This window comes from Lygodium microphyllum, unplaced genomic scaffold, assembly GCF_053477565.2.
Source record: "Lygodium microphyllum isolate KBCC unplaced genomic scaffold, Lygodium_microphyllum_v1.1.10 scaffold_261, whole genome shotgun sequence".
NCBI classification, from domain to species: Eukaryota; Viridiplantae; Streptophyta; class Polypodiopsida; order Schizaeales; family Lygodiaceae; genus Lygodium; species Lygodium microphyllum.
This window is the reverse complement of record NW_028229742.1, coordinates 20,455-48,057: the sequence shown is the minus strand read 5'-3', so window position 1 is coordinate 48,057 and position 27,603 is coordinate 20,455. Positions and strand designations below refer to the sequence as shown.

Sequence of the window (27,603 nt, the reverse complement as noted above, 5' to 3'; positions counted from 1 at the left end):
GTGATCGCTCACATCGAGCACTTGACGGTGGCTCGTGAGATATGGCTGGAGCTTGATCAAATGTACAATCGGATGACCCTGATGAAGAGGGTTTCTTTGGAGGTACAGATGCGGACCTTGTCCGTCAATAAGTCTTCTTCGCTAAGGGAACACATTAACAAGCTACGGCAGCTACAGATGCAGGTTCAGAATGCGGGGAAGCCGATCTCCTCTAAAGACATGGCGATCACACTATTGTCCCAGTTGCCGCCACGATTCGGTACATTTTACTCTGCCCTTATTGCTTCGGGGCGAGAGTCTACTCTTCGGTGGAAAGAGTTGGTTTCTATGGTCTTGGACCAAGAGGAACAGTTAAAGGGACACAATGCTTCCAAGACGGAGGCGTTGACAGGTCAAGCCTCTCAGAAGAAGGGGAAGGACCAAAAGAAGAAGAAGGGGGATAACAAGTCCAAGAAGGACAAGGAGAAGGACAAGGACAAAGACTCCACATGCCATATTTGTGGAAAGACTGGCCATTGGAAGAAGGATTGCCCTGACAAAGACTCGAAGGACACCAAGAAGAAGGAAACCAAGGATTCTGGAGCGGTGGCTGCACCCTCATCAGCTGCATTTCTACACTTAGTTGTCATTGAGGACGCTTCACCGAATGCTTCTGATGCTGCGATGGCGGCTCCCCAATCTCGAGAGTGGATTATTGATAGTGGTGCCTCACGCCACATGACTCCTTCATCAGATGGTGTTGCCCAGCTGCGACCTTCGCGTGGGCAGGTTCTCATTGGAGACAGCTCTTCAGTTTCTATTGCAGGTCGGGGTAAGATGCAGCTTATTCCGGATGGACGAGGTGGCACCCATACCTCAGAGGTTATGCATGTACCAGGATTGGGGTACCATCTCCTTTCAGTTCATAAGATTTGCTCCCTTGGTCTTTTAGTGGAATTTGACAGTTCTACTGTGCGAGTCCTTGATCGTGAATCGAGGAAGGTTCTATCATCTGGATATGAGGAGAACGGCATTTACAAACTGAAGTCTTCCATTGCCCTCTCCACTCTTCTTCTTACCTCACAGTCACAGTCTGAATTATGGCATGCTAGGTTTGGTCACCTGAACTATGACTATCTTCGGAAGGCGTCACATGGACAGCTTGTTCGAGGGTTGCTGGATATAGTGGTGAGCCAGCAGCCATGTGTCTCCTGCATACGGGGGAAGCAGCATCGGGATGCCATTCCCCACACAGCTTCGCGGCGGTCTACTTCACCGATGGAGTTAGTATCTACGGATCTATGTGGCCCTATGAGGAATGAGTCTCTGCGTGGGAGCTCGTACTTCATGCTGATCGTGGATGACTATAGCAGGATGACATGGGCCTACTTTTTGGCACTAAAGTCAGAAGCTTTATCGCACTTCAAGGATTGGCTTCTCTTTGAGGAGAACCGATCAGGCCGGAAGTTGAAGACCTTGCGATCCGACAAGGGAGGTGAATTTGTGTCTAATGAATTTGCTCGGTTTTATACAGATAGAGGAATTCACCAGGAGTTTGCCAATACCAATACTCCTCAAGAAAATGGTATTCTCGAACGGAAGAACCGCAGTGTGATCGAGATGGCGCGCACCATGATGGAGCACCGACAGACCCCTCAGGTTCTGTGGGCCGAGGCTGTGGCTACTGCAGTCCACATTCTTAATCGATCCCCTACTTCGGCCGTGGAAGGGATGACTCCATTTGAGGCTTATTTTGGGATGAAGCCAGATGTTTCTTACTTTCGGGTCTTTGGGTGTGATGCCTATGTTCACATTCCCAAGGCTCACCATGACAAATTTGAAGCGGCTTCCCGAAAACAGGTATTTGTTGGCTACAGCTCCCAGTCCCAAGGCTACCGACTGTATGATCCCGTCAAGCGGGATGTATATACTAGCCGTGATGTGCGGTTTGTGGAGGTTCCGGCTTCTTCAACGGGTGAGGAGCATCCCGTTCTTGGAGATCTAGGGGAGAGTTTGGCTCCTTCTACAGTTCCACTGGAGCCTGTGCCGTTTGATTATGATTCTGTTTCTGACACAGAGTCTACTGTTCCACCGGATCCTTTTGAGGAGTTACCACCGGTGGACATTCCAGAGTCTTCTACTGATGGAGAACGACGAGGGGAGGTTCGGCCTCCTCCTCGCTGGGCCCGTGACACACTCCGTGATTCAGGGATCGAGGGGGTTCCTGAGGAGTGGGGACCGCAGGATGGTCCGCGGCGGTCACGGAGGCACCAGGCGCATTCTTCGGAGCTTGTTTGCTCCAATTATTGTTTGATGTCCCGAGTTATGCAGGATCGAGAGCCCACCTCCGTGAAAGAGGCTTTACAGTCCGCCCCATGGAAGAAAGCTATGGAAGCTGAGTTGGAGGCTATTGAGAGGAATGGCACTTGGTCACTTGTGCCACGCCCCCCGAAGAAGAAGGTGATTGGAGTCAAGTGGGTCTTCAAGACCAAATATCTCAGTGATGGTACTTTGGATAAGCACAAGGCTCGCCTTGTTGCTAAGGGTTTTGCCCAGCGCCCAGGGATTGACTGCCATGACACCTTTGCCCCTACAACTCGTATGGCAACCATTAGAGCTGTTCTTGCTTTGGCTGGCCATAGGAGATGGCCTGTTTATCAGCTGGATGTGAAGTCGGCCTTCCTGAATGGTGATTTGAAGGAGGAGATCTACGTTGAGCAGTCTCCTGGCTTTGGTTCTTCAGATGGGAAAGTCTACAGGTTGAAGAAGGCCCTGTATGGTCTCAAGCAGGCCCCGCGAGCTTGGAACGAGAAGATTGATTCGTTCCTCCAGACTCAGTTGGGATATCGGCGGTCCAAGGCCGATCCGCAGCTGTATGTTCACACTTCCGAGGATGGTTGTGTGCTGTTTGTATTATATGTTGATGATTTGATTGTCACAGGTGATGATGCACAACAGGTCCAGGAGACAAAGTCAGCTTTACATCGGACGTTCGAGATGACGGATTTGGGGCTACTCCATTTCTTTTTAGGACATGAGATTTTTCAGTCTCAGAGGGGGATCTTTCTCTCCCAACAGAGATATGTACAGGAGCTCTTGGTGTCTTTTGAGATGGAAGATTGTCGAGCCCTCTCTACTCCTATGGATCCGAACTGGAAGGCCACTTCCCACTCAGCTTCTCCTTTGGAGGATGCTTCCCGCTATCGACAGTTGATAGGGTCTTTGATTTGGCTTCTCAACACCAGGGTTGATCTATGTTTTGCTGTTGGGCTCTTGGCAGGGTTCATGAGTGAACCTAAGACGGTGCTTTGGCAGGCTGCTCAGAGGATACTTCGGTATCTGAGGGGGACGTCTGATTTGGGGATTCATTACCCCGCAGGGACAGATGGGTCAGATCTTGTACTTGCAGGTTGGAGCGACTCAGATTGGGCCGGTGACGTAGACCACAGGCGGTCTACAACAAGTTACTGCTTTACTTTGGGTGCCAGTGTTATTTCATGGAGTAGCAAGAAGCAGCCCACGGTAGCCCTTTCGTCTACTGAGGCGGAGTATCGGGCCGCATCTTCCACCACATGCGAGGTTGTATGGCTTCGGAGATTGTTGGAGGAGCTTGGGTGCCCCCAGACTCGTCCTACATTGCTGCGATGTGACAATGAAAGTTGCATTGCCTTGGCGAGGAACCCTATTTTTCATGCCCGGACGAAGCACATTGAGATCCAGTACCACTTCATCCGAGAAAAGCTTCTGGATGAGACCATCACTGTGGAGTATTGCAAGACGGAGGACAATCTTGCGGATTTGTTTACGAAGGCGCTTCCTCAGGCTCTACTTCGGCAACATTCCAGATCCCTCAGGCTTCTGCCTTGCCCAGGCTCTGAGAGGGGGTGTTAGAGAGGATCACAGCCAGGCAGGTACAGCCAGGCAGATGCAGTCCAGTCGGACTGCTGCAGTCGGACCTGCAGCAGTCGGACTGCCACGTGGCAGTCCGACTGCCTGCAGCCATTTTATTCCTAGCTGCGCCCTATTTTGGCGCCCCGTTCTAGGTGATTTTTCGCCTATTTATTGCTGACGTTTTCAGCAGTCTGGCTATTATTCTCTGTCGCAGGTTACAGACCGGTGCCGTGCAGATTTCTGTCTCTGTTCACAGATTTCAGACAGCAGACAGTGCAGACTGCAGCAGACTTCGAGGTGGACAGCAGGTCGCATCGTCGAGGTGGAGACACGCAGTCCAGCGCACTGCGCCCGTGTATATCTTTGTATCCAGCATTCTTTATACAGCAGATCTTCAGTGTACACTGTCTCTTTCTCTCCCTTCTCTCTCTGCGTTCTCTCTCTCTCAGTCCTACGCTTCCGCACCGCTGCACTCTGACAGTTCCATATCTGCAGGCTTTGCCCCTTTGGTCTTAATCGGCTTTGTCTGCTGCTTTTGCAACAAGATATTGTAGCACTATTTTTACCAACCTGCAAAGTTATGTGCTCCTTCAAGCTTCTTTATGTGCATGAGATTACTACTGTCACTGCTGCCAGCCATGATTTTCAGCCCAAGTGTGACCAAAAAATTCAGCAACTGCAGGCCCAAACTGTCACACAAGTGACGAAGGTGCAAACAAGTACCAACAAGCAATAAATGACCACGTAGAAGCAGAGATTTCAGATCTGTAATTGTATTTTCAGAAGCACCAAACCATGTGCTACAGCATTCCACAACTGATTACAGCTGTTCCAAGGGCATATACATCTCATTACATGAGAAATCCCAAATTTTAGCTGCAATTTCTGTTGTACTTGTACCCACGGGAATAAAACTTGACAAGCACGGTCAAAAGCCCCAAAATTTTGTGCTCAAAGCATCAACCACATATCTGCATTGTCTTTGACATGCATGGAACATGCCAATTTTGCCAAAATAGAGCAATTTCAGCAAAAACCCCAACATTTTCCAAGTGCTAGATGTCCAAATTGCATGGAATTAAGCCTGCATTTGAGAATCGCCAAAAAATTTTTGAGGCCTGTGCATTCAATGTCTGCAAATTTTGGTCCAGAGATCACTGCAATGTGTGTTAGGCAACAAATTTGGGAAAAGCCCCAAATTTTAACACAAATTTGCATATGTGCTTATGAGCGCGAACGCCCACAAAGGAAAGGGGGCAAAAGGCATTTTAGGAAAATTTTGATATTCTTTTTTAAAGTTGTCAGGGGATCTATTGACCCGCTCGACCATGTTGCCACGCGTTGGACCTATGACCCGCTCAACCATGCTGCGTCTGTCGTCAACGCCGTGCAGCTCGCCTCATCGACCGTCACGCCCTGGCTGCCATCCCATCTATTGTTTGTCAGATGCCACGCTACAACCCTTGCTTCCTACTAGTCACCCGCTGATCGTTCGTTAGCAGCAATCACTTCACCTGCTCCCTGCTAGTCACCCGCTGATCGTTCGCCAGCTGCAGTCACTTCACCTGCTCCCTGCTAGTCGCCTTGGCTGTTCTTCGGCTGCAGTCGCTTCTGCACCAGTCGACTGCTGACTCCTACTTGTCGAGTCCACCTGGGACTTCTGCAACACCTGAGTTGTCTCTTGCCCACTCTGATACCAATTTGTAGTGACGGGGTGCACGAAGATTGAGACCGTCAATGTTCATTAGCAGTAGCGAGACAGAGTGAGAGAGCAGAGTAGAGAGTGCACAATCTTTAGGTACAATGACGAGTGTATTGCTTTAGGTTCTTAGATAGATATATATGTGTAAGTACAAGTGCTAAGGGTGTGTTCACACCCGAGCATATTAAAAGGCACGAGGGCCTTTATTCCCAACAGAAAGAAGTATTGACTGATTATAATGTGAATGAATTGGATCAAGAATAGTATTATTTAGTGTGCAAGAGGATTCTGATGTTATGGCAATAAATCGATGCTCCTTTGCCTCTTCTTAAATCCTCATGTTTGCACCTACAAAAGTGTGTTTTGTATACGTACAAGGCCTCTGTAATGTAGATGGAGGTTGTTATGGCATTGCATGCAAATACACATCCAGATATCATATGTATAGAAGAAAACCAACATGAATTGGCTGGTCAACCTGGCTGCTTTTTTTTTGGTTTTGACATATACTATGCTGGATCTAGGAAATTTTATGAGGTTGCAATGCTTGTTAAATCATCTGCAGCCTTTTGTTGCTCATAATGATCCACAAGGCAGAGGGTCAATGTATGTTGCAGGCTGAAATATATATGAGTTTGCAGCTTCTCAATCTTCCGGCTAGCAAGCACAAATGTGGGGAGCTATAGGTAATAGAAAATGCAGCGGATTAAAGGCTCTTCATCACTCTTCTTGGCAATGATACCATGCAAGAGTGCACAATGGAAGGAAAGGAACACAGCGAGAAGAAAAAGAGAAGATAAAACGCAAAAGAAAAAGAAGCAAAACACTCTGATCTGAATGCAAATACAAGGCTGTGAATAGTCAGCAGTGCACGTGAATGCCACGTCAGTAAGGGGACCAGGGACTGAAGGCAGAAGATGAGAATATGACTGAGGATGATGAGGAAAATGATGGCTGTTCGACTGTGAACGATGGAGGCATGTGAGTGGCTGCCTCTATAGGCATGAGGTGTGAAATAGGCCAACCAAATGCTGCCAAAAGCTGGTGCATAAGCAAAACTGGCCACCTATGTGTGGAAGAGATGCCGCCCAGGCTGTCATGTGGCTCATAAAGTGGACTATGTGCAGTGTGAACAAGCTGAAGAAACAATGCATGTAATGATCAAGACCTAGATACCCCAATCTCCACTTGCTTGTAAATGGAAAAATTTGACGCACAGGATAGACTAACAGACTATGATAGTGCCGGAGCTCCCTATGTCCTCATCTAACCTAGAGTGAGGCTTGCATGCAAGAGATGTACCGAATAAACGACATTGATCTACAAACTCTAAGTCTAGACTCACTTTCCTTTCCTCAAGTTGACTTAGACTCTCTCCATTTAGGTGTTCAGTTTTCTTTAGCCTATGTCCTATCCATCTTAGGCGCCTGCCACTATACACCCTAGTGCTCTGTTGCCAAACTTTTCTCCTTTTCTCACACTGTAGGTTTAGGATCTAGAAACTCTAATCTAGGTTCAAGTTCCTTTCCTCGAGTTAGCTTAGACCCTCCCCATCTAGGTGTCAGGTCTTCTTTAGGCTATATATCCTATTCATCTCAGGTGCCCGCCACTGAACACCCTAGTGCTCCATTGCCAAAAATACCACGCATGCATCATGCACCTACAACCTACCCACAAATGAGCAAACTTGTTATCTTTGTGTGCCCATGTTGGGCATCCCCTCATGCCCCTTAGATCTCTACCCTCCGCATAAAAACATGAAACTAGAAATAAGGACAAGGAATAAGGAAGGGAATGGTGATGGGAATAGCAAAGCTAGGGAAGGGAGATGGGGATGAGCACAACATCAAAGAAACATATAATAATTTCTAATTATTTTTCTATGAAACACGTTGAGAAAGAGTTGATTGAAGGGGAAAGCTCTAAAAATGCAAGAGTTGAGGAGAGCAAAGATTAGAGAGGAGAGCTAATAGAGATAGTTGAGAGAAGAGATTGCAAACGGAGAGCATCAAGTTAAGCATAGTAATTTGGACAGGTTTTGGAAACAAGGATGGGAACCGGAACGGTGATGGAGACAAGAATTATCATCCCTTGTCACCATGAAGACAAGGTTGCAATGATACCAGAACGGGATTGGACTAGGACAAGAAGCTAGAAAATGGGTCTCCCATGTTACTATGGAGTTGAGAAAGAAGAAGATGCAAGAGTCAAACGGGAACATGAAAACACAGCCAAGAAAAGGCGGAAGAGTAGGAAAATGATCTCTAACATGAAGATGAGGTCACGACAGTAGCAGAATGGGATTGGACATGGGAAGCTAGAAAATTGTTGTCACATGTTACTATGGAGTTGAGAAAGAAGACAAAATTCACATGCACGAGTCAAAATACAGGGAGCATGAACAAACACGCGAGTGATGGATGAGTTAGACAATGATAAAATGAGTGCATAGGAAAATGAAGTTATTCCCTTTGGCATTTCCCTCAAGTGAGTGCCATTTCAAAATGCCTTTCCCTTGTCAAGGAAAATTGAGGAAATATCCCACCCAACACGAATGCATCTTTGGCCCCAAATTTCTTAGGAACATTGTTCAAAGTTTTTTTGTACATTCTACATTCTATGTGACTCCTTCGGCCACTCAATGCAAGGATATCTATCCCATGGCTAAAGTGTGCCTACCAAAACTCCTTAGGCCACTTAGACATAGGGATATTCATCCCATGCTTATAGTATAGCTATCCGTGCCTATGCCTAGTCATCCCAATTACACTAGTGATTCTATTATGCATACTTCACTAAGACGTACCTGCCTAAGAAACCCAAGAAGTAACATTGGTTAGTCGCCTAGTTTCACTTGTCCTAAGTATCACCACTTGAATCCCAAATTCCCATGGAACACACAAGCTTAGATAGTTAAGTTGCTTTTGGGTCTACCTCGCAAAAAATCACTATTGCGTGATCCATCAAAAGCTCAAAGTGGGCAAACATTACACTTGGTTCAATGAGAGTAAGAAATGAGGGAGAGTGGAACAATGATCCCTCTTCCCATAGGGCATAGTCTCACACCAACCCACTACAATGGTGCTATGCCGGGTTCTAAGACTTGGATCTTGGGAACTCATCATTCAACTCCAAATCCTAACCATTCTAAGAAGCCACTCGACTAATCAAATCCACCCATCCATAGAATAACTCCCAATGGGAAAGTCGCCCTCTCGCTTCCCACATACGCACCCAAAACATCTTTAGTTTTGGAGGCTGTTTTGTAATCATTCATCTTGGGGGGGGAGAGAGAGAGAGAGAGAGAGAGAGAGCTATTGATCAATTTTCAAGCCTGATTGTAACCGGTCTATGACTCACATAAAGCAGTAGTTCCTTCAATTAATACCTAGTCTTTTCACACACACACACACAAATAGAGACCTCACTCCCTCGCTCAACACCAGATTGGCCCTGAAGACCGGCGCCCCTCTCGGTATTTTTTTATCAATTAAAAGATGGAAAGTTACAAAAATGAAATGTTCCAAAATACATAACCTGTGAACTGTTGGTTTTCATCTTTTCTAAGTAAATCCCAACTGCATAAGGATAATACAGCATGACCAGAACAACATCCCTTTTAAGAAAGCATTTTCTGTGACCATAACTCAATAATTCATATGCAGAATTGTTGTCTCCTCTTAGGAAAACATTTTGTGACCATAACTCAATGATTCATGTGCAGAATTGCAGTCTATAGAACTCTGTATTCACTATTCTTACTGTCCAGCATATCCAAAACAACATCCCTTTCTAGAAAGCATTTTCTGTGACCATAACTCAATGATTCATGTGCAGAATTGCGGTCTGCAAAAATTTGTATTCACTGTTCTTACTATCTAGCATATCTAGAACGACACCCCTTTTAGCCTGGCATCATTCCAATAGTAAAACAGTCCCACAAATAGCACTAAATCAGAGCTGAAAAACCCTGCTCCTGTGTGGCATGGTCATCACTTTCTTTAGTTCTTGCATTGGAGAAGCCAACAGCTGCTCCTGAACCTGGACAGTGAGGCTCTTGCCTCAGCGGAAGTGCAAAGAAAACACAGAACTGTACCTTCAATGGAATCAGCCCATCGTGCAGAGCATTTCCTCTGAGAATAGTGAGAGAGTTGACCAGAGGGAGCAAGCTCTACCTCCGTACATGAGACAAAGACAAAGAAGTGCTCTCCATAGCTGATAAACTTGCAGCAATCTGCCCTCAACTCCTCCAAAATTCATTCTCGAATCTGCCCCTTATGCCTATTACGTTTTTTTTAAATGATCTCTCTCTCTCTTTTGGAAATTTGTGCCACATGGCATGCATGTAACAATTTTCCCGTTTAAACCTTCCGGTCTAAAATTCTCCATAATCGATGCAAATTTTGACCTCGTCACGACCAGAGAATTAATCCTCGTGCAAAAACAAAGGTAATGACATGAACAAATTCTGGGGTCCAAAAATAGTAACTCCCTAAATTTTAGGGATGGTGACCCCTGCATTCCTCAAGTTGTTCTAAGCAACTTTTATCATTCCAACCACATCAAAGAGTGTAATGTGGCTCAGTTACGGTGACTTTTATTCCATGAGCATTCTCACATATGCATCTTCTGTCTTGGCCACGCTCATTGTCTTGCACCGTCTCCAATGGCTAAGCACACAGTCCCAAACCACTAGCATTCTATTCTTCAGTGCTCGTTCAATATGGAACCGGTCCTAAGGCTCAAACAAACCATTAGTCCAATTTGTCCCAATGGTTGCCTCTTCTGGCCATGCAAAGATCCTAGCTTAATCCAAGAGAACTCTAGGGGTAAAAAGCAACAGCAACTAAACAAAAGAAAAATAAAATATTTATATAAGTAAATAAGGAAAGCAACTGCAAAAAGTATCACAACCTAGTGGCACCGATTCCATCCATTGGAGGCAAGAGACAGCAACCAAGAGGCCAAGGAGAGCAAGCAACGGCATTAGTAAGTCTTCTAGCTCCTGGCGACAGCAATTAGAGACAAGCGATAGCAGTTTGGAACTCTCCAAGCAGCAGGCAACAGCCTTGGGGCTGATCCGAGGAGGGCAGCTGTCAATTTTGGAGATTCTCCACGAAGAATTTCTGGAATTTCTCTCTCTACAGCTCTTTCGGTCCTTCTCTCAACAAATCTCGGCATTTTCCAACCATTCTTAGAAGAACTCAGCCATATTTTATAGATAACAGAGGGATTTCTATTGTAAACTCTAAATTTCTATAAATATTAGGGTTCAGCAGCCACCTCAGGATCCATGCCAACAAAAAAGGCATCGTACATAGAAATCAGTACCTAAAATTCATGGAATTGACAAGGATTTCAAATGCCGGGCATTGTGAATTGAAGCAACATTTGGCCAATTGGTGGTTCCATTTGTGCAAGTCCTAGGTGAAAATCAAGAGGCAATTGGCCCAAATTGCTTGCCGATTTTTTGTACAACAAGCGGCTTTTGGATCAACAAAGAAGATTGTGGAAACTCAACTTCAACTCAATCCATTAGCAATTAAAATTAAAGAGATACCGAAAGGGGCACCAATTTCGGAGCCAACAAGATGTCAAATGTCCAATGTCCAAGATAATTAAACTAAATTGTACATTTCAATTTATGTTTATTTGCTGATTGTTGAAATTTAGTGCTTGATCAATGAATTACCACCCTCTTGAAGAAGGATGGTTGGTTTCATGATTTCATTGCTAGGATACCACTCAATCCCCTAATTTCGTGAGCCCGAGGCACCTAATTGCAAGCCAAAGCTTTGTGCTAGTGCTGATTTTTGCTCAGCTGAGAAATTATAGCAATATGTCTCCATATAGTGGGATGAAATCAAGCAATAATGATGCCTCTCAGTATGGACATTCACATGGGGAAGAAGAAAATGCAATGCCTCATCTCTATTGTATTAGCAAATGATATTCCTATGGACCCTCCAAAGTTTGAGGTAATAGGATCATGGCCACCTTTGAAAAAGTGCATGGGATCCATAGCTTCTTGGGTTTATGTTCTTACTACAAGAAGTATGTACATGGATTTGTTGAAATCACATCTCCATTGCATGCTTTACAAAAGAAGGATGTGTCATTTACATGGACAACATTAGAAATTTCAGAATTTGAAAAGTTAAAGAAAAAGATGACTTCCGATCTTGTGCTTGTGTTGCCTGATCTAAGGAAGCCGTTTGTAGTTCAGTGTGATGCATGTAGTAATAGTATTTGGGCTATTCATGTGCAGGATAGTTAAGTTGTGGCTTATGAGAGTCAAATTCTCCACAATGCAAAATTTGCAGGTCTAAAAAAGGGCTCTTGGTTGTATTTCATGCATTGTCTATATGGAAACATTATTTGTTGGGGGCTGATTTTACAGTGCAAACAAACCATCAAACTTTAATATACTTTCTGACATCGACAAAGTTGTCAGAGAAGCATATGAGATGGGCAAATTTTCTCTTTATGTTTCACTTTTAGATTGTACATATCGATGGTAAAAAGAATGTTGTGGCTGATGCACTGTCACGTAAGCCATAAATTTCAGCCCTCAGCATGGTTTATCACACTAAGTTGGATCCCATGAAAGAGCAGTATACTGTTGAGTCAGACTTTGCTAATGTTTATAGTCAGCTTTGCAATGGCCAGAGGCATGAGCACTTTGTGCTTAGAGATGGATTTTTGATGATACATGGATGACTATGTCAAAAAGCATTTGAGGCCTAGAGTCATCATTGAAAGTCATGCTCCTTCGTATGCAAGACATACAGGTATTGATGACACAATCAAGGCAGTGGAGCATTTTTTCTATTGGCTAGCTTTAACGCAGAACAGTTTGTAAGGACATGCATCGTATGTCAGAAGGAAAAAAATATTATGCAAAAGATGTTGGGCTTGTTGCAACCCTTGCCTATTCCAGATAGGCCTTAGCAGAGCATTGTGATAGATTTTATTTTTGAGCTTTCTAGGACACCTATAGGGAACAATGGGATATAGACTATCATTTGCAAGTTTAACAAACAAGCCCATTTCATTCTAGTGAAGTAGAAAATAAAGGCTTATCATATGACACGATTGTTTTTGCAGCACATCTTTAAGTATCACGATATGCCAAAGTCAATCGTCAATGATCAAGACCCTTAGATGACCAATTTATTTTGGAATGGGTTGTTTGAGAATATGGGTACCACACTGAAATTCTCATCATCCTTCCATCCATAGATAAATGGTCAGTCTGAGAAAGTACATTCCACAATATTAGATCTTTTGAGGTGCTATGTTTCAAACCACAAGACACACTATGAGCAATATTTGTTATTGGTTGAGTTGGCTTACAACAATACACTACATAGTTTCACTGGCAAAGATCAATTTGAGGTGGTTGAGAGTGGCAAGAAGATACCACCTATCTTGCAGACTAAGGATAAAATCTTTGAGGCTAATCGTACTGTGGAAAACTTGGATGCAGCCTATGCAAAGATAAAGTTAGCACTTCAGAGATCACAAGAAAAGCAAAAGAAGGTAGCTAATCAGTATAGACGTACTTTGCAATTTGCAGAGAGTGATAATGTATTGTTGTGTTTTGAAAAGGCAAGGCTGAAAAAGATGATAGAAAGAGAGAGATTGTATCCAAAGTTAAGTATGAGATACTACGGGCCCTTCCAAGTGTTGGAGAAGATCAACAATGTAACATATCAGCTAAAATTACCTCCACATTGGCAGATACACAATGCCTTTCATGTCAATTTGCTGAGGCCTTTTTGTAGTGATGTGCCAAAGGATATATCTGTTGAAATTCCACTTGAAGTTGAGGACCTAGATGAGATCTTGGTACCTGAGCAAATCTTGGCACATAAGGAAAGACATGTCAGAGGTAAAGTTTCCAGAAGATATTTAGTGTAGTTTTAAAATTATTCACCAACGGATGCATAATGGATGGAAGAGGATGACTTGGAAAACCATCCTTAGTTGTTGTAGCTTTATCTAGATGCCTTTTAGTTAGAGCCAACTTTAATTCGGATTCAATCAAGTTCAGCAAAGCAGGGGACCAGAGTATTGCTTGATACTCCAGGGGAAGGTAGCACTTTCACTCCTCCAGTTGTGGACAACTCTTGTATATAGTCGATCTTGGATATATTCAATATGCATCCAAGGTAGTGTGCTAATAGTATATCTACCATGGGGTCACTACTCAGTGTACTAGTCACTATGAGATGTATGCAAATGAGTATGGTTGTTACGGTTTTCAATGGTTTACAGCCGGTTCCATGAACAGCAACATGTTAGTGAATGCCATTGATAGTTTCAGCCATGTTTTATTGTGAAAATATACTTTACTATGGTTGTGAAGTCAGAACAGTTAAGAAACATGAGTTATGGATGCATCCAATGGGTCTCTAGGAATAGATCTAGATTGTTTCTCAATATTATCTGATGTTTACACCGGCTAGAAATTTTTAGTAAGGTTTGGGGCATGTAGCATGGTTAGACAATAATGGCCAATGTTGTGAGTATAATGCCTTATGGAAATTCCAATACAATATGCTTTTCCTTTGGCACAATGCAGTGCAATTGAGGAGGATTGCAAGGATTTCAAGGGGGGAGGTCTATCATGGGGACATGAAATTTTGAGATGCTTTACCCTTGCCAATGACATTTAATTAAGTTATTAATCAAATGTGCAAGGTTGTTTAGCATATGTGTTGCACATGGCAGTTATTCAATCATGACAAGTCAAGGACCTCGAGGATGCAATGGGTATCAAGGGGCATTTGGCCCAAATTGGTGCAAGTCTTGGGTGAAAATCAAGGCGCATTTGGCCCAAATTGCTTGCCGATTGTTTGTATAGCAAGGGGCTTTTGGATCAGCAAAGAAGATTGTGGAATCTCAACTTGTACTTAATCCATTAGCAATTAAAGTTAAAGAAATACTGAAAAGGGTGCCATTTTTGGGGCCAACAAGGTATGTCCATGATTATTAAGATAAATTGTGCATTTCAATTTATGTTTATTTGTTAATTGCTATAATTAAATGCTTGATCAGTGAATTACCACCCTCTTGAAGAAGAAAGGCTGGTTTCAAACTACCTATAGAAAAAGAATCATCAACAAGATCTTCAAAGGCTAAAGCCTCATCAAAGATCACATCCTACTCGCCTTAGTCGTTCTTTTCTTCAAGGTCGTAGAGCCGATAGCCGTTCATGGTCATACTATAGCCCCCCAAGATAAGCTTCTTCAACTTAGAGTTGCATTTGTTGCCTCTCTTTTCCTTGTCCATGGGGACAAAAGCATCACACCCAAAGATGTGAAAATGAGAAACGAAAGGCTTCTTTCCAAAGAAGGCCTCATAGAGAGTTATATTTTGTAATGTGGAGGTAGAAGACTCATTGCAGATGTGAACCACAATAGCTCTTGTCTCACCCCAAAGGGAGTGAGGAAGACTTCTATGCTCCAACATCGATCAAGCCATCTCCAACATGGTCTGATTAGCATGCTCCACCACACAATTCTCGGATAGTGTGTTCAAATGTGAGTACTCCATTCGAATGCTATTATCCCTGCAAAACTTAGAAAAGAGGTTAGAATAAAACTTATCGTTGTGGTTTGCTCGAACGCCTTGAACCTTGAAAAACATTTGCATTTCCGCAAACAATTTTCAATCGCAGAAGCTGGAGTACACCTCACTTTTGTACTCTAGAAAGTAAGTATATATAACAGTTGATGTCATCAATGATGAGCATCAAATACTTGGCCTTTCCCAAGGGAAGCCAAACCCATAAGACCGCATAGGTCCATGTGGACCAACTCAAGCGGTGTACAAGCCTTCCAATAGCGATGGGGATACCTATGCTACTTGCCCCTCAAACAGCTAGAGCATAGGGTGTGAATGGAAGGGAAATCAAAAAGTCCCTTCACCGTCTTCTTCCAAGAAGCCCGCCTGATAGCATCAAAGTTTAGGTGCCTGTATTGGGCATGCCAACACAGTCCTAGCTCATGGAAAGTCCTCGCAATAAGGGTTGTGAACATATAAAGCCCACCCTCCAGTGTATCTATCCAAAGAACCACTCCTATAGAAGCGTCCTCCACAATTATTACATCTTATCTAATACAACGCGGGTACCTAGTTGTATAAGTCCATGAGTAAACACTAGGTATGGTCTCCACTCCACGAACAAGTACGAAAGAATTGTCACCAATGGTGACAAACCCCCCTCCAAAATCATGTTCTAAAGCTAATCCTCTTGATAGGTCATGTGGAAAGAAGCCCCATTGTCCATGAGCCAAGGCTTCTCCACAATGAAAGAAGCAAGAGCGGTATCCTTCTTCTCGAACACATATGCAAAGATGGCCGACTGAATGGTAGCTCGAGTGGCCTTCAAATCCTTAGACCCCTCCTTGAAGCTTCCCTTGAGCTTCAAATGAGGATACTTTTGCCAACACTTTTCCTCCAAATGTGTATCCTTTCCATAGTGTGGGCGCTTGGACTTCTTCTTATCATTCTTCTTTTCATCCCTATCATCTTGTTTATTTGCCTTAGGCTTCTCCTTCTTCCTCCCTCCTCCCAAACCTGCTATGAAAACATTCATGGAGTCAGATCCAGTGGCTTCGACCTCTCTAAGCCACTCATCATGCTCCAAATCAATGGAGCAAGCTCCTCCCAAAGACGAGTCTCTAGGGTCCTCAATGTAAGAAGGCTCGTATAGAACACATCAAACTTTAAAGATGACAATGAAGTCAATAGAATCATGCAATATCCTCTGAAGCTATTGTTAGAATTTACTAGGGCAATGCACACTATATTAAGTGTCAATGTAGTGTGAGTGTACCTAGTATCTTTGACATTAAACTAGTGACACTAGGGACTAGAGTAAGTTAGCCTAACTCTAGTTGATTGGTGGAAGGCTAGTTAGGTCAACCCTTGATCTAACTTAGTATTGTACTTTCACTCTATCTTTCAGTTCAACAAGCACATTCTACTCTCTTGCTTCACCTCACTCACTATCATTGTCTCTTGTTTCTCTCTCCTCCATAGCTAGTACATTTTCTCACAGATAGTCCTCCGGAGGGATGCAAGCCCATCCCTCATGTCCTCCAATTTGTTGATGTGATCCTTCATGGAAGGAGAGTCATTAACACTAAGCATCCAAAGTTTCTTCTCAAGAGAGATTCTATTGGTAAACATCTTCTAATGGTACAAAGACACAAGCTTCTTCCACACTTCTACCGCTCACTTCAACCTACGAACATGCACTAGGACAAAATCCTATAAGCTCACGAAAAGGAAGGATCGGGCTCGAGAGTTTCCAAGTGCCATGTTAGGCATTCTAAAGCCAATAGAATGGGCTTTATGTGAAACATGGAGAGAGAGGGGAGGAGAAGACAGCTCCGAATGATGAGACCGTTCGAAGCACTCGATGACCTCCATTCTTCTCGATAATCACGTCATCCTTTAGACGAGTGATGGGAAACCTCCTTGTTTGAGTCATCAAAGCCTTGAAATTGGTGGTAACACATCTTTGTATGACCTGCAAACACACAAAGGCTGCTGCGTTTTGCTGTAAGAGTGCCCAAACAGAGGGTTAATCAGCAACATCTACAAGAGAAGAGTTGAGGATGTCTTGCCTTTTTCAAAATCACTCGTCCACCACAGAAAATGTGCATTTACAGCAGCGAACAGCAGGCTGAAACTTGAGTTTACAGCAGGGAACAACAAGCAGACCTAACTGAATTCTCAAAATTGCACATCCATCATCCACCCAACATCTAAATGGTTGTTAAAGAAGAAGAAGAAGAAGAAGAAGAAGAAATGTCCTCAATGTTGAGGGAATACTACTGCATCAAAACCTCTGGAGAGGGGGGTAAATGTATGGGTAGGAAGCTCCCAAGATGGAGGTGATTTGAGACATCATAGGTTGGTATATGTTGCACATCCAAGCCTAGCATAATAGCTCAAGATACTTTAGAAGAGGACCAGCTTTGGTAACAGGGGAGGATACCCTACAGTTTGCAAAGAAAACACAAAGAGTGTATGAACACGACTAACACAATGAAGCCAAGCAAACATAAATGAAGCAGCAGCAAATGAATGATGCTCAAATCTCAATCAACAGACTGAGTACAAGAAGTGTGATTCAACAAATACTTGAGGAGCTGAGGATTATCTCCAGCAGCCAGTCTCTCATGGAAGCAGGCTAAGGGGGAGTATCACAGAGTGTCATCCTCCAGGATGGATCCCAAGTATAGAAAACCAGCGGGTCAATACCAAATAATGACGAAAAGGCACCAGGCAGCTGCATGGGCAAGAGAAATGCCAAAGGAAGCAGTTCCTGATGTGGAGAGAGATGATGAGGCTGACGGGAAGCTGGACAGCAGCAAAACACAGAAGACTTGTCAACAAGGAGCAGCAAGCATTAAAACACAGCCATGACTGACAGAAGAGACAGTAGGAGAGGCCGAAACGCAGCTGCCAAATAGCATCGAAGGGGGCAGGCAGAAAGCTGAATGAAAACGCAGAAGTCAAGATGTGAGCAACAGCTCTAGGAGGCTGGCAATGAAGCACAGCAGGCTGTAATGATGAAAGCACAGCACTTGAAGGCAAGGGAGCAGCAGGGTGGGAGCCAAAAAGTCACATCGATGAGGGGAAGATGCAGGGCAACCACCCTGGAACACACGCAGCTGAGTGCAAGGGCAAGGCAGCAGGTCCTGCACTGGAGATGATAATAATAAGAGAGAGAGTATGCTGATGATGATGATTGGGGCAGCGAGGAGATGAGCAATAACTGACACTGATGTGGGAGAAGAATGGATGAAAGTGGTAGCGACCAATGATTCTCTTTTATAGAACTTTGTCAGCCACTTGTCCTAACAAAGTTCTCAAGTGTCATATTTAATGAATTCATTCATGTTGGGACAGGTTTAAGAGCCAGAAAAATACAACAAATCAGTGGCAAGTTCTACAACTGTATCAGAAAATCACAACCCTGAAGTTCAATGAAATGTGCCTGATCTGAGCTTGAAATAAGATAAACCCTAAAAGGAGAGAGAATTTACTCTGCATTGTGATGAGCAATTGTGATGAGAGGCGGGTAGCAGCAGAAGTCCATGTGATCCGCTCATTCTATGATGGCAACGGGGGAAGAGTTGTGGCAAAGAAACATCTGGCATGACGTGGTGGTCACAATTGTGCAAAGGGGAGGTCTTCATGTTACACATGGTATCGCCATAACTTTGCTGTGTGCACAGAAGGGAAGAGGGGAAGCATCAGCATCTGCTTTTTCCTCAAGAACAAAGAAGAATCGCACATGTGTCAAGAGAAGGCATCATCATCATCATCACAACATCAGACATGAGATGCACTTCAGCCATGCTGAGCTAAACAATGTTATCAGGATGGACCTAACACAGATAGAGATTGAGAAGACTAAAGACCTGTGGCTTACACTTCCTGGAAGTTGAAGCCTTATGAAGCTAACTATGTCCAACTTGAAGCTTCTTGCAGTGACCCATGCCTTTAAAATATGGAGATATTATCTTCTAGGAAGGAGATTTTCTCTAGTGACAAACCATAACACTCTTCAGTGAGAGGCAAAGCATATGGATAGAGATTCTACAAGAGTTTAACTTGAAATCTAATATAGGTCAAGGAAGAAAATGCAATATCAATGCCTTAAGCCAGAAACCATTCTTGAAGAGAATTGCAAGGGCACCAAGCCAATGAACCATATCTACTCCTAAAAACCCTATCCTAGAATTCACCAGCCAAGCTCTCTCCTTTGACCAGAACACAAATCACTCCTTAAGGAGGAAGTTTTGCCGAGGAAAAGGCCAGGATAAAGGACCATCACACAAGTGATGGATGCCTTTACTTCCAAAATCGGCTTTGCCTTCCAAAGAACTAGCAAGGCAAGACAAAGATTCTGTGGAAAGCACCCCCATTAAAAAAGAAAACATGCTATTTATTATTATGTGGAAAGCCATGAAAATTTGTGAAAGCCTTCCTTACAGTACAAGGTTGAAACTTACAAAACCTTGCTTGCTTAAGCAACAACACAAAAAGTATCATTTGATGTAAATTTGAAGTCAGTTGGTAGTAGTTATTAAGTTCATGTAAGAATCTCGACAAACTACAAGATTACAGTTTAACATGTCAAGGATAACCCAAAACAATACCTTTCTGGCTCGTTTAACAGCAATGTATGTACCATCTGCAAGGCATCCCCTATATACTATGCCAAAACCCCCTTGGCCAACTTTACAAGTAGTAGAAAAGTTTGATGTTGCTCGCTTAAGCTCTGCCATGGTGAAAACCAAAGCTCTTTCTCCACTAGGCAAAGCTTGCGTTGTAAAGCCACTAGAGTAACTTGAAGACTGACTGATATAAGACTGATCAGTTGAACTGGAAAGAACTGCTAGCACTTACAAAATCAAATGTGAGTAACCATACCCATCCAAGCAACATAAACAGTTTCCAACATGGTAAGATAAAACACTTACATTCACTGCCTTTGTCTCTATCTTGCTCCTTTGCACCACAACATGACAGGATATTTAAAAATCGTAACCAAAGCTTATCAGAGGCACCAGGTGGCTGCTTGTCATTCATCTGGTCACTTTTCGGGCCACTATATTATCTTTACCCTATGGAGCCACGTAAGTCTGAGCCCCCAAACTCAAACGCATATTACAACGCAGCAATATGGGTGAACCTTCATTTTGTGCAAAGATGTGGGCAATATTTTGTCTGGACTCTGCACAGATATCTGCAGTTCATCAGCATACTCTAAGCCCCAGTACTCTCTACAACAGGCATACTTAACATGCCCACCAAAGGAAAACCACTTCCTAAATTAGTATTATCTCAGCCACCTTGAACCACATGACATCCAGGAAATGATTTTGATGCACCTGCATCATAACAGACGGCGACTAAGTATAAATTTGACTACAAAGGCAGACAAACATGGACAATAGCTGTACTTATAGCACATATGTAAAAACCAGGAGATGCATCAAAACGCTAAGTGGACCAAAAATAAACGTGCCATTTGCCATTTTGCAGTTTATTACTGTCTTCAGCAAACTCTGGAACTCAACCTCCGCAGATTGTACTAGTTTAAATATATAAAACCCCATAAAATAGGGGCCAGGGTGCAGGCATGACTCTCACCATCCATTCCAAGAATAAGATCCAGGTGGATTTCCACAGGCTCTGTGATCTATCAGGTTCCTCCATCCTGACCCTTGTTCAAGATAACCTGAATTGTTTTCATTTAGAGGACACAATGGAGTCTCATCACATTGCCCCTAGCTTGAGTTGAAACTTACTACAAACCCTAGCTTAGGACTCTCCTATCTGCATGTATTAGGCTGCATAGTCAGTAATCCACACACTAGCCATTCAGCACATTACAAATTCCCCTGTTCAATCAAATTATTTCCAAAGAGAACGATTCAATGACCCCAACAACTATATTAAGTCGGCTCTATCAAATCTAGTCTCCAAAGACAAGCTACACCGCGGTTAATAATTCATCATAATAAGGTAGTTTTGTAGTCTTTGCTCCATCTTGAATTATCCTGTCATTGTCCTTCAACTGCAATGGTAAATATGGGTACAAAAATCTCTCCTAAAGCTTAACTGATCATAACATATAAATATTGCCAAACCTGTTTGGTTGGAGGCAACAACTTGGACACTCCTTGCTCTACCTCCTGGTCCCCCTTTTTCTTAAGGTTTCAGTTCCTAACCTTCCTCCTTTTCTATCATACTCTTCTAAACAAACAAGGGATCTCTCTTTGATTTCTCCTCCTCATTACGATTGATGGCAACATTTATATAGGAGATTTGGCTTAAGGGAGCACACTCAAACCTAGAGACTGATCTATATATCTCTCCTATAAGATGCCATTCAAGAAGGCAAACTCCATGTCCATCTAGTAAACAAGCCAATGATGATGGTCTGCAAGAGTCAAGAAAGCTTAGATAGTAGACATATGGGTTGTTTGGACTAGTGAGCTTGACCAATAACTTGGCCAAAAGAAATACATTTCAAGTGCCTTGGTTGTGGGCAAAATACCAAGATGAGCCATGTAAGGGGCATCGTGACATTCTTCCATTACTTTAGGTCCGAAATCTTTAGTAATACACAACTTATTCTCCATCAAAAGAAATCCATCTTTGACAACATAAGAGTTTACCTTTTTACCAAGCTGTAAACTCTCCCAAATGATTTTGCAGTCTTCGTCAGAAGCATACAGGTCCCTCATATTAGTGAAATCTTTATGATGAATCATGGACATTGCATAAATTTGAGATCTTCTTGGCAGGGCAGCAACTACCTTCTTTTGCTTCCCAAGAATATGCAATATCTAAAAGTTAAATTGAGCTAAATAATTGACCCATCGAATAGACTTCTCAAAATTCCTTGATTGGTTAAGAAAATGTCCCAGACTATCATGGTCTGTCTTGATAAGAATTTCTTCACCTAAAAGATAATGTCACCAATCTTTTAAAGCTTAAATGATAGCCATCAACTTCTTTTCATAGGTAGTACTATTCTTTTCTTTTGTGTAACTCCATCCTTCACCTTCTAGGGCCACATCTTGGGGTACTTCCAAACTATCAAGCTTTGTCATCTTGACAACTCACTGTACGGTTGGATGTAATCCATGGATAAACTTTCTCGCCTCCATATTGGAAGGAACCTCATTAAGAGAGGTAAACTTAAGAGAAACAAGCAACAAACGTATTGATATATGTTTCAGCATTGTCTCCTTGGCTTTGCTTCAACTCATCCCATTCTTGTTGCACATCGGCTTCAAAGGATGAAGGCAAAAACTTCTTGTTAAACATCCCCTTAAACTCTTTCCAAGACTTCGGTTCCTTTCCCTTTTAGATAACTTTGGGCCACTGATTTAAAGCCGCATCCTTCAAATGCATCTTAACCATCCTAATCTTTGACTTTTTACTATAATCTTCACCACCAAAGGTGGCATCAAATTGTCTAGTGCAAGACATAACTTTTTGAGAATCTCTCTTACCATAGAAAACGTCAAACTCGACACTCCTCTCCAAGCTGGAAGTCTCCTTTAGCATTGTTTTCCTTTGCTAAAAGAATCTTTGGAGATTCAACTATCATGGAAATAGCCGGTTCTTTGACCTTCTCCTTGCCCTTCTTCATGGAGGGATTCGTGGGACAAGAGGAGGCAACTTGTATATGATGAGGCTTTGAAGTTACCACTTGGGAGGACCCTTAAATGATAGGTGATGTATTACCTTTCATAGACTTAGTTACATCAATAACATCGACACCTTTCATGCTAAGGTAGATCTTCTACCATCTACCTCAAGAGCCTTCTTTGTAAGGAAATCTTCAAAGACCTTCGCTTCAGCCCATGTTTTATCCCTTCTCTCTATCAAAGCTTGACCTTCTGCATCCACTTCCAGCTCCTTGTATCTTTGTAGCTTCTCACAATCAAAGAAGCATACAAATACAGAGAGTAAGGAGCCTTCCAGCTGTTCACCAAAATTCTCTTCGCCTCTTGACATGGTGAGAAAGTTGAGCCCAAAGATCTTGTCGCCCCAAAAAGTTCTTGCAAAGAAGAAGTCCTTGCTCTGATACCAATGTAAGCATGGGAAAGAACATGAGAATGACACTACTTTAAACTTAATCAACTTGATCAATTATCACCATCAAAATCAGTAGATCGAGAAAGAGGAAAAAAGAAGAGAGCCAACACCACGTTAAGAGGGGTACTGGCCTCTCCCCCTTGCAGGAATTTATTGAAACAAACCACAGGCACCAAGTACTTGAACCATATACAAAAGGCTAATTTGTAGCAATTCTGAAAATTAGGATTTTGAAACCCTAATTCATGTATACTGTGGGCAGCAAGGTGATTTTCTTCTTTTCTGCCTTGCTAGATCAATCTAGGTAGAAAGTGCTTCTTGGATGAGTGATAGATAGGAGAAAAAGCATATGGCTGAAATTTTAGTATAAAAGCTTATTGAAAAGAAAGAGAGAGACCTACAATGCAAAGATGTGGGGCTTGGGTACTCAAAAGTGAAAAGTAGGAGAGAAAGAACCTTCTAAACCTTCTCTCAAATGGTTAAGAATTTGAGATAGCCACTAAATACGAAGCTATTCCTTGCAAAATTCGGAAGCCTTTGACGCAAATAGAAATTTCCATTCAACTTCCAAAAATAGTAACCTCTTAAATTTTAGGAGTCACCAAATTTAGATTCTGGAGAGCTTCATTCTATAGGTTCACAGATTCATGATTTGTTTCTTTGATCATGAGCATCTAGCTTCACTTGCTAAAGCCACTCATTATATGTGCTTCTAGCCAATGTGACTACCCGAGTATAAATGTCTTAGTCATCTAGGTGTTTTCGTCAATCTAACTACCCAACCAAACTTTTAATTTCTCTTGGGCATCTCACCAATGAGAACCCAAGTATAATTATAGGGCATTCCGACCATTGGCCACTCTTAAATAGAAAGTTGAATATTTAATCATATTTTGAAACACTTGAATAACACAAATCACCTTTCAAAGTATATGAGCATTGAATTAATTTGAATCATTGAACCAATATGTCTTGGTAACTATTAATATATACAGTGCATTAGCCACAACATTCTTTTTACCATCAATATGAACGATCTGAAAGTGAAACATAGAGAGCAAATTTACCCATCTCATTTGCTTCTCTATCAACTTTGTCTACATCAGAAAGTACATCAAAGTTTGATGGTCTGTCTACCCTGTAAAATCAACCCGCAACAAATAATGTTTCCGCGTAGACAGTGCATGAATTACAGCCAAGAGCTCTTTCTCATAAAACTGCAAATTCATTTCTGGACCGTGGAGAATTCAGCTCTCATAAGCCACAACTCGGCCGTCCTGCATAAGAACAACCCCAATGCTATTACCACATGCATCACACTAAACTACGAATGACTTTTTTAGATCAAGCAACAAAAGCATAGAATCTAAAGTCATCTTTTCCTTCAACTTTTTAAATGCTGAAATTTCCATAGCTATCTATCTAAATGGCACATCCTTCTTCTGCAAAGCATACAATGGAGATACAATTTCAACAAATCCGAGTACATACTTCCTGTAGTAAGAATAAAAACCCAAGAACCTATTAATCTCATGTACATTTCTCAAAGGTGGCCATAATCGTACTGCCTCAACTTGTGCAAGGTTCATACAAATACTATCAATTGATACAATATGCCCCAAAAAGTGGATTTCATACAAGAAGAATTCACTTTTTTTATCATTGATAATCAACCTATGCTCACGCAGTTCATTGAACACAATGTCCAAGTGTCTTCTATGCTCTGTCTCGTTCTTTGAATAGACAATTGTGTCATCAAAGAAGTGTCCACAAATTCTCTATGTGGCCTGAAGATGTGATCCATCATCCGATTAAAAGTCACAGAAGCATTCGTAAGTCCAAAAGGCATAACAAGAAACTTATACAATCCAAAAGATATCCTAAAAGCTATCTTAGACACATCTTCCGATCTAATGCGTATCTGATGATATCCACTTCAAATCTATGCAGCTGAATATGGTTGTCCCCTACAATCTATCCATAATATCATCAATCCTAGGAATCCGAAAGTGATTCTTTATCGTGATCTTGTTCAAAGAACGATAATCAATGTAGATACGCCATGAACCATCCTTTTTCTGCACCAAAAGCACTAGAGAACAAAAAGTAGATGAGCTAAGCTAAATCATCCCTTTTTCTAACAGCTAATTCACCTGACTCACAATCTCCTCCCGTTGGGCTGCAGACTCTATAGGGTGGCTTATTAGGTGGGTTACTTCCAAGGATAAGATTTATGCCATGATCTTCTAGTCTTTTAAGTGGTAGCTGCCTTGGAAATGAATGAGAAAAGTAACCAACATAAATTTTCATAAATGACATGCGATCCTTCTCTATCTTAGACATGTTCCCAACATTCTCACTATCATCTTTATCCTTAGTAAAAACCAAGTATGCTAAAAGATGATTCTTTATAACTTTAGAAATGGCGGCTGCAGATACAACAGAGACAAATTCACCTTTCAACTTCATATCAAGTGTGAGTATCTTTCCCTTATGCTAAATAATGACCTTTTTTGCACGAGAATCAATCACTGCATGCATATGATGATACCATGGCATACCAAGCAATACATCACAACCCTCAAGTGGAGTAATGAAGAACTCTTCACTGTCCACATATCCCTGTATATGTAACCGAACCTTTCCAATAAGCAATGTGACAAGCTCTGCATGGCCTTTATATGCCATTCCAATTTTCCCCATGGGTCCCATCTCATCCTCTTTGACCACTAGATGAGCTGCCATATCAACAGAGATGAAGATGGCTCGTGCACCATTATCAAAGAAAATCAATGCATACCGATCCCTAATTTTGCCCCATACTCTGCACAACTTAGTAGTATGATCATTGGGCTGATCAATAACCACATCGGGCACCACCAATCCCACTCATATTTTGGGCTTCTTTCCTTTAGAATCTCCCTGATTTTCCGATTTTCCAACTTGCTGCCTATTGGGACAATCCCTTGCAATGTGACCCTCCTATTCACAAAGAAAATATTTATTTGTAGCTATCAATTCCCTACATTGTGGCAATGTTTTTTAGCCCTTTCTTTACTGTTTTGGCCTCTTTTTAGGCTGATTTTCAGATATGCCCCTTTTCTCAGCCTTAAACAACTTTTATTCGGCTTTTTTCCCCTACTCTAGGAAGCCAAAATCCTTCCCACCCAGCAAAGCATTGGCTATAGAAGCAATCTCTATGAGCTAAGACATGCTAGACACGATGGATTTAATGCAAAAATCCATGATTCCTTTGGGCACCCCACAAACATATTTTTCCACTTGTTCATGAAGGGTACAAGGCAATAAGAAGTAATAGTAGCAATGCATCCCAAAACTTCTTATTGTATTGCTCCAAATTTTTGCATTCCTTAGCATCCAGCTTATTCCAAGTTGTCATGATCTCCACTTCAAAGGTACTTGTCAACCAATTCAATGCAAACATTTGCTTGAATTGTACCACGTTGACGGTGCTCTACCTTGCATCAAAAGAGTGGACCACCTTTACAATGCATTCCCTTTCAAGAAAGTGGCTGCCTTTCGAATCTTGGAGGACTTGGTAAAGTTTCCCACTGAATAACTATATTAAACTACTGAATGAAAGTCAAAGCTTTCAGTCTATCTTGTACACCACTAAAGGACTCAAACTTCATTGCTTTTCCACCCTCATCATAGTCTTTTGCTGCCCCTTTGGATGTCAAGTTGTCATACACTGGCTGCTGCAAAAAGGGTGCATTTGCTGAATTTACATCAAAACCAACACCAAATGGAGCATTTGCATGACCAACACTCATTCCTTGAGCCCCATAAGCATTCGAGGGTGCAAAAGCATTACCAAACATGCTACTTTGGTGCCCCAAGTATCAAACCAATGCTGTCATACATAGGGTTTTACACATTTTCAGCCATACCTGAATATATTGGGCCTTGCACACCATGCATTGGCTATTACATACCACAGGGATTTGTGCCATACATTTCCATATACCGTCCCTGTCCAACCATAGCATGAAAAATCATGCTTCCACCAAAGTAGCCTAGCTACCCTATCATAGCATGCATGCCCGACAATACAAAATCCATTGGATTGACACTTCCGTGATGGCCCTTGATTTGCATTCATTGCCCCCTAGGTACCAACTATTATGTTTCATTAGCATCTTTGGGAGCTTCAAATGAAGGGTTTGGCTTTATGTATAGTGCATCTTGTTGTTCCGAAGGTGTAGAAGACGTATTCTTCTTCTTGCCTTTGCTATCCTTTGGAGCATTCAAAAATCGGATAAATTGAGGATCCTTTGCCAATTCAACAACGAAATTTGCTGCTGTCCTCATCCGATTCTTGAACTGGTCATCAATTTCCTCTTCACTTTGCTAGTCATCAG

General features: G+C 42.4%; 1 protein-coding gene across 6 annotated transcripts in view; it reads right to left on the bottom strand.

Annotated features, from left to right (window-relative positions):
• LOC148008221 (calmodulin-binding receptor-like cytoplasmic kinase 2) overlaps window positions 1–27,603 on the bottom strand; it is a 57,659-nt gene that overhangs the window by 14,975 nt on the left and 15,081 nt on the right. Inside the window, exons 2-5 of one of the 6 annotated variants that reach the window (XM_087674399.1) lie at window positions 24,289–24,498; window positions 20,458–20,496; window positions 20,086–20,339; window positions 19,762–19,997 (exon numbers count right to left, since the gene is read on the bottom strand). In XM_087674399.1, the coding sequence (XP_087530525.1) occupies window positions 19,762–19,997; window positions 20,086–20,194 (345 nt within the window). In that variant the 5' untranslated portion in view covers window positions 20,195–20,339; window positions 20,458–20,496; window positions 24,289–24,498. Of the gene's footprint in view, window positions 1–19,761; window positions 19,998–20,085; window positions 20,352–20,457; window positions 20,497–24,288; window positions 24,499–27,603 lie in introns of all 6 variants that reach the window. The other 5 variants (XM_087674397.1, XM_087674398.1, XM_087674396.1 and 2 more) reach the window with 5 other exon arrangements.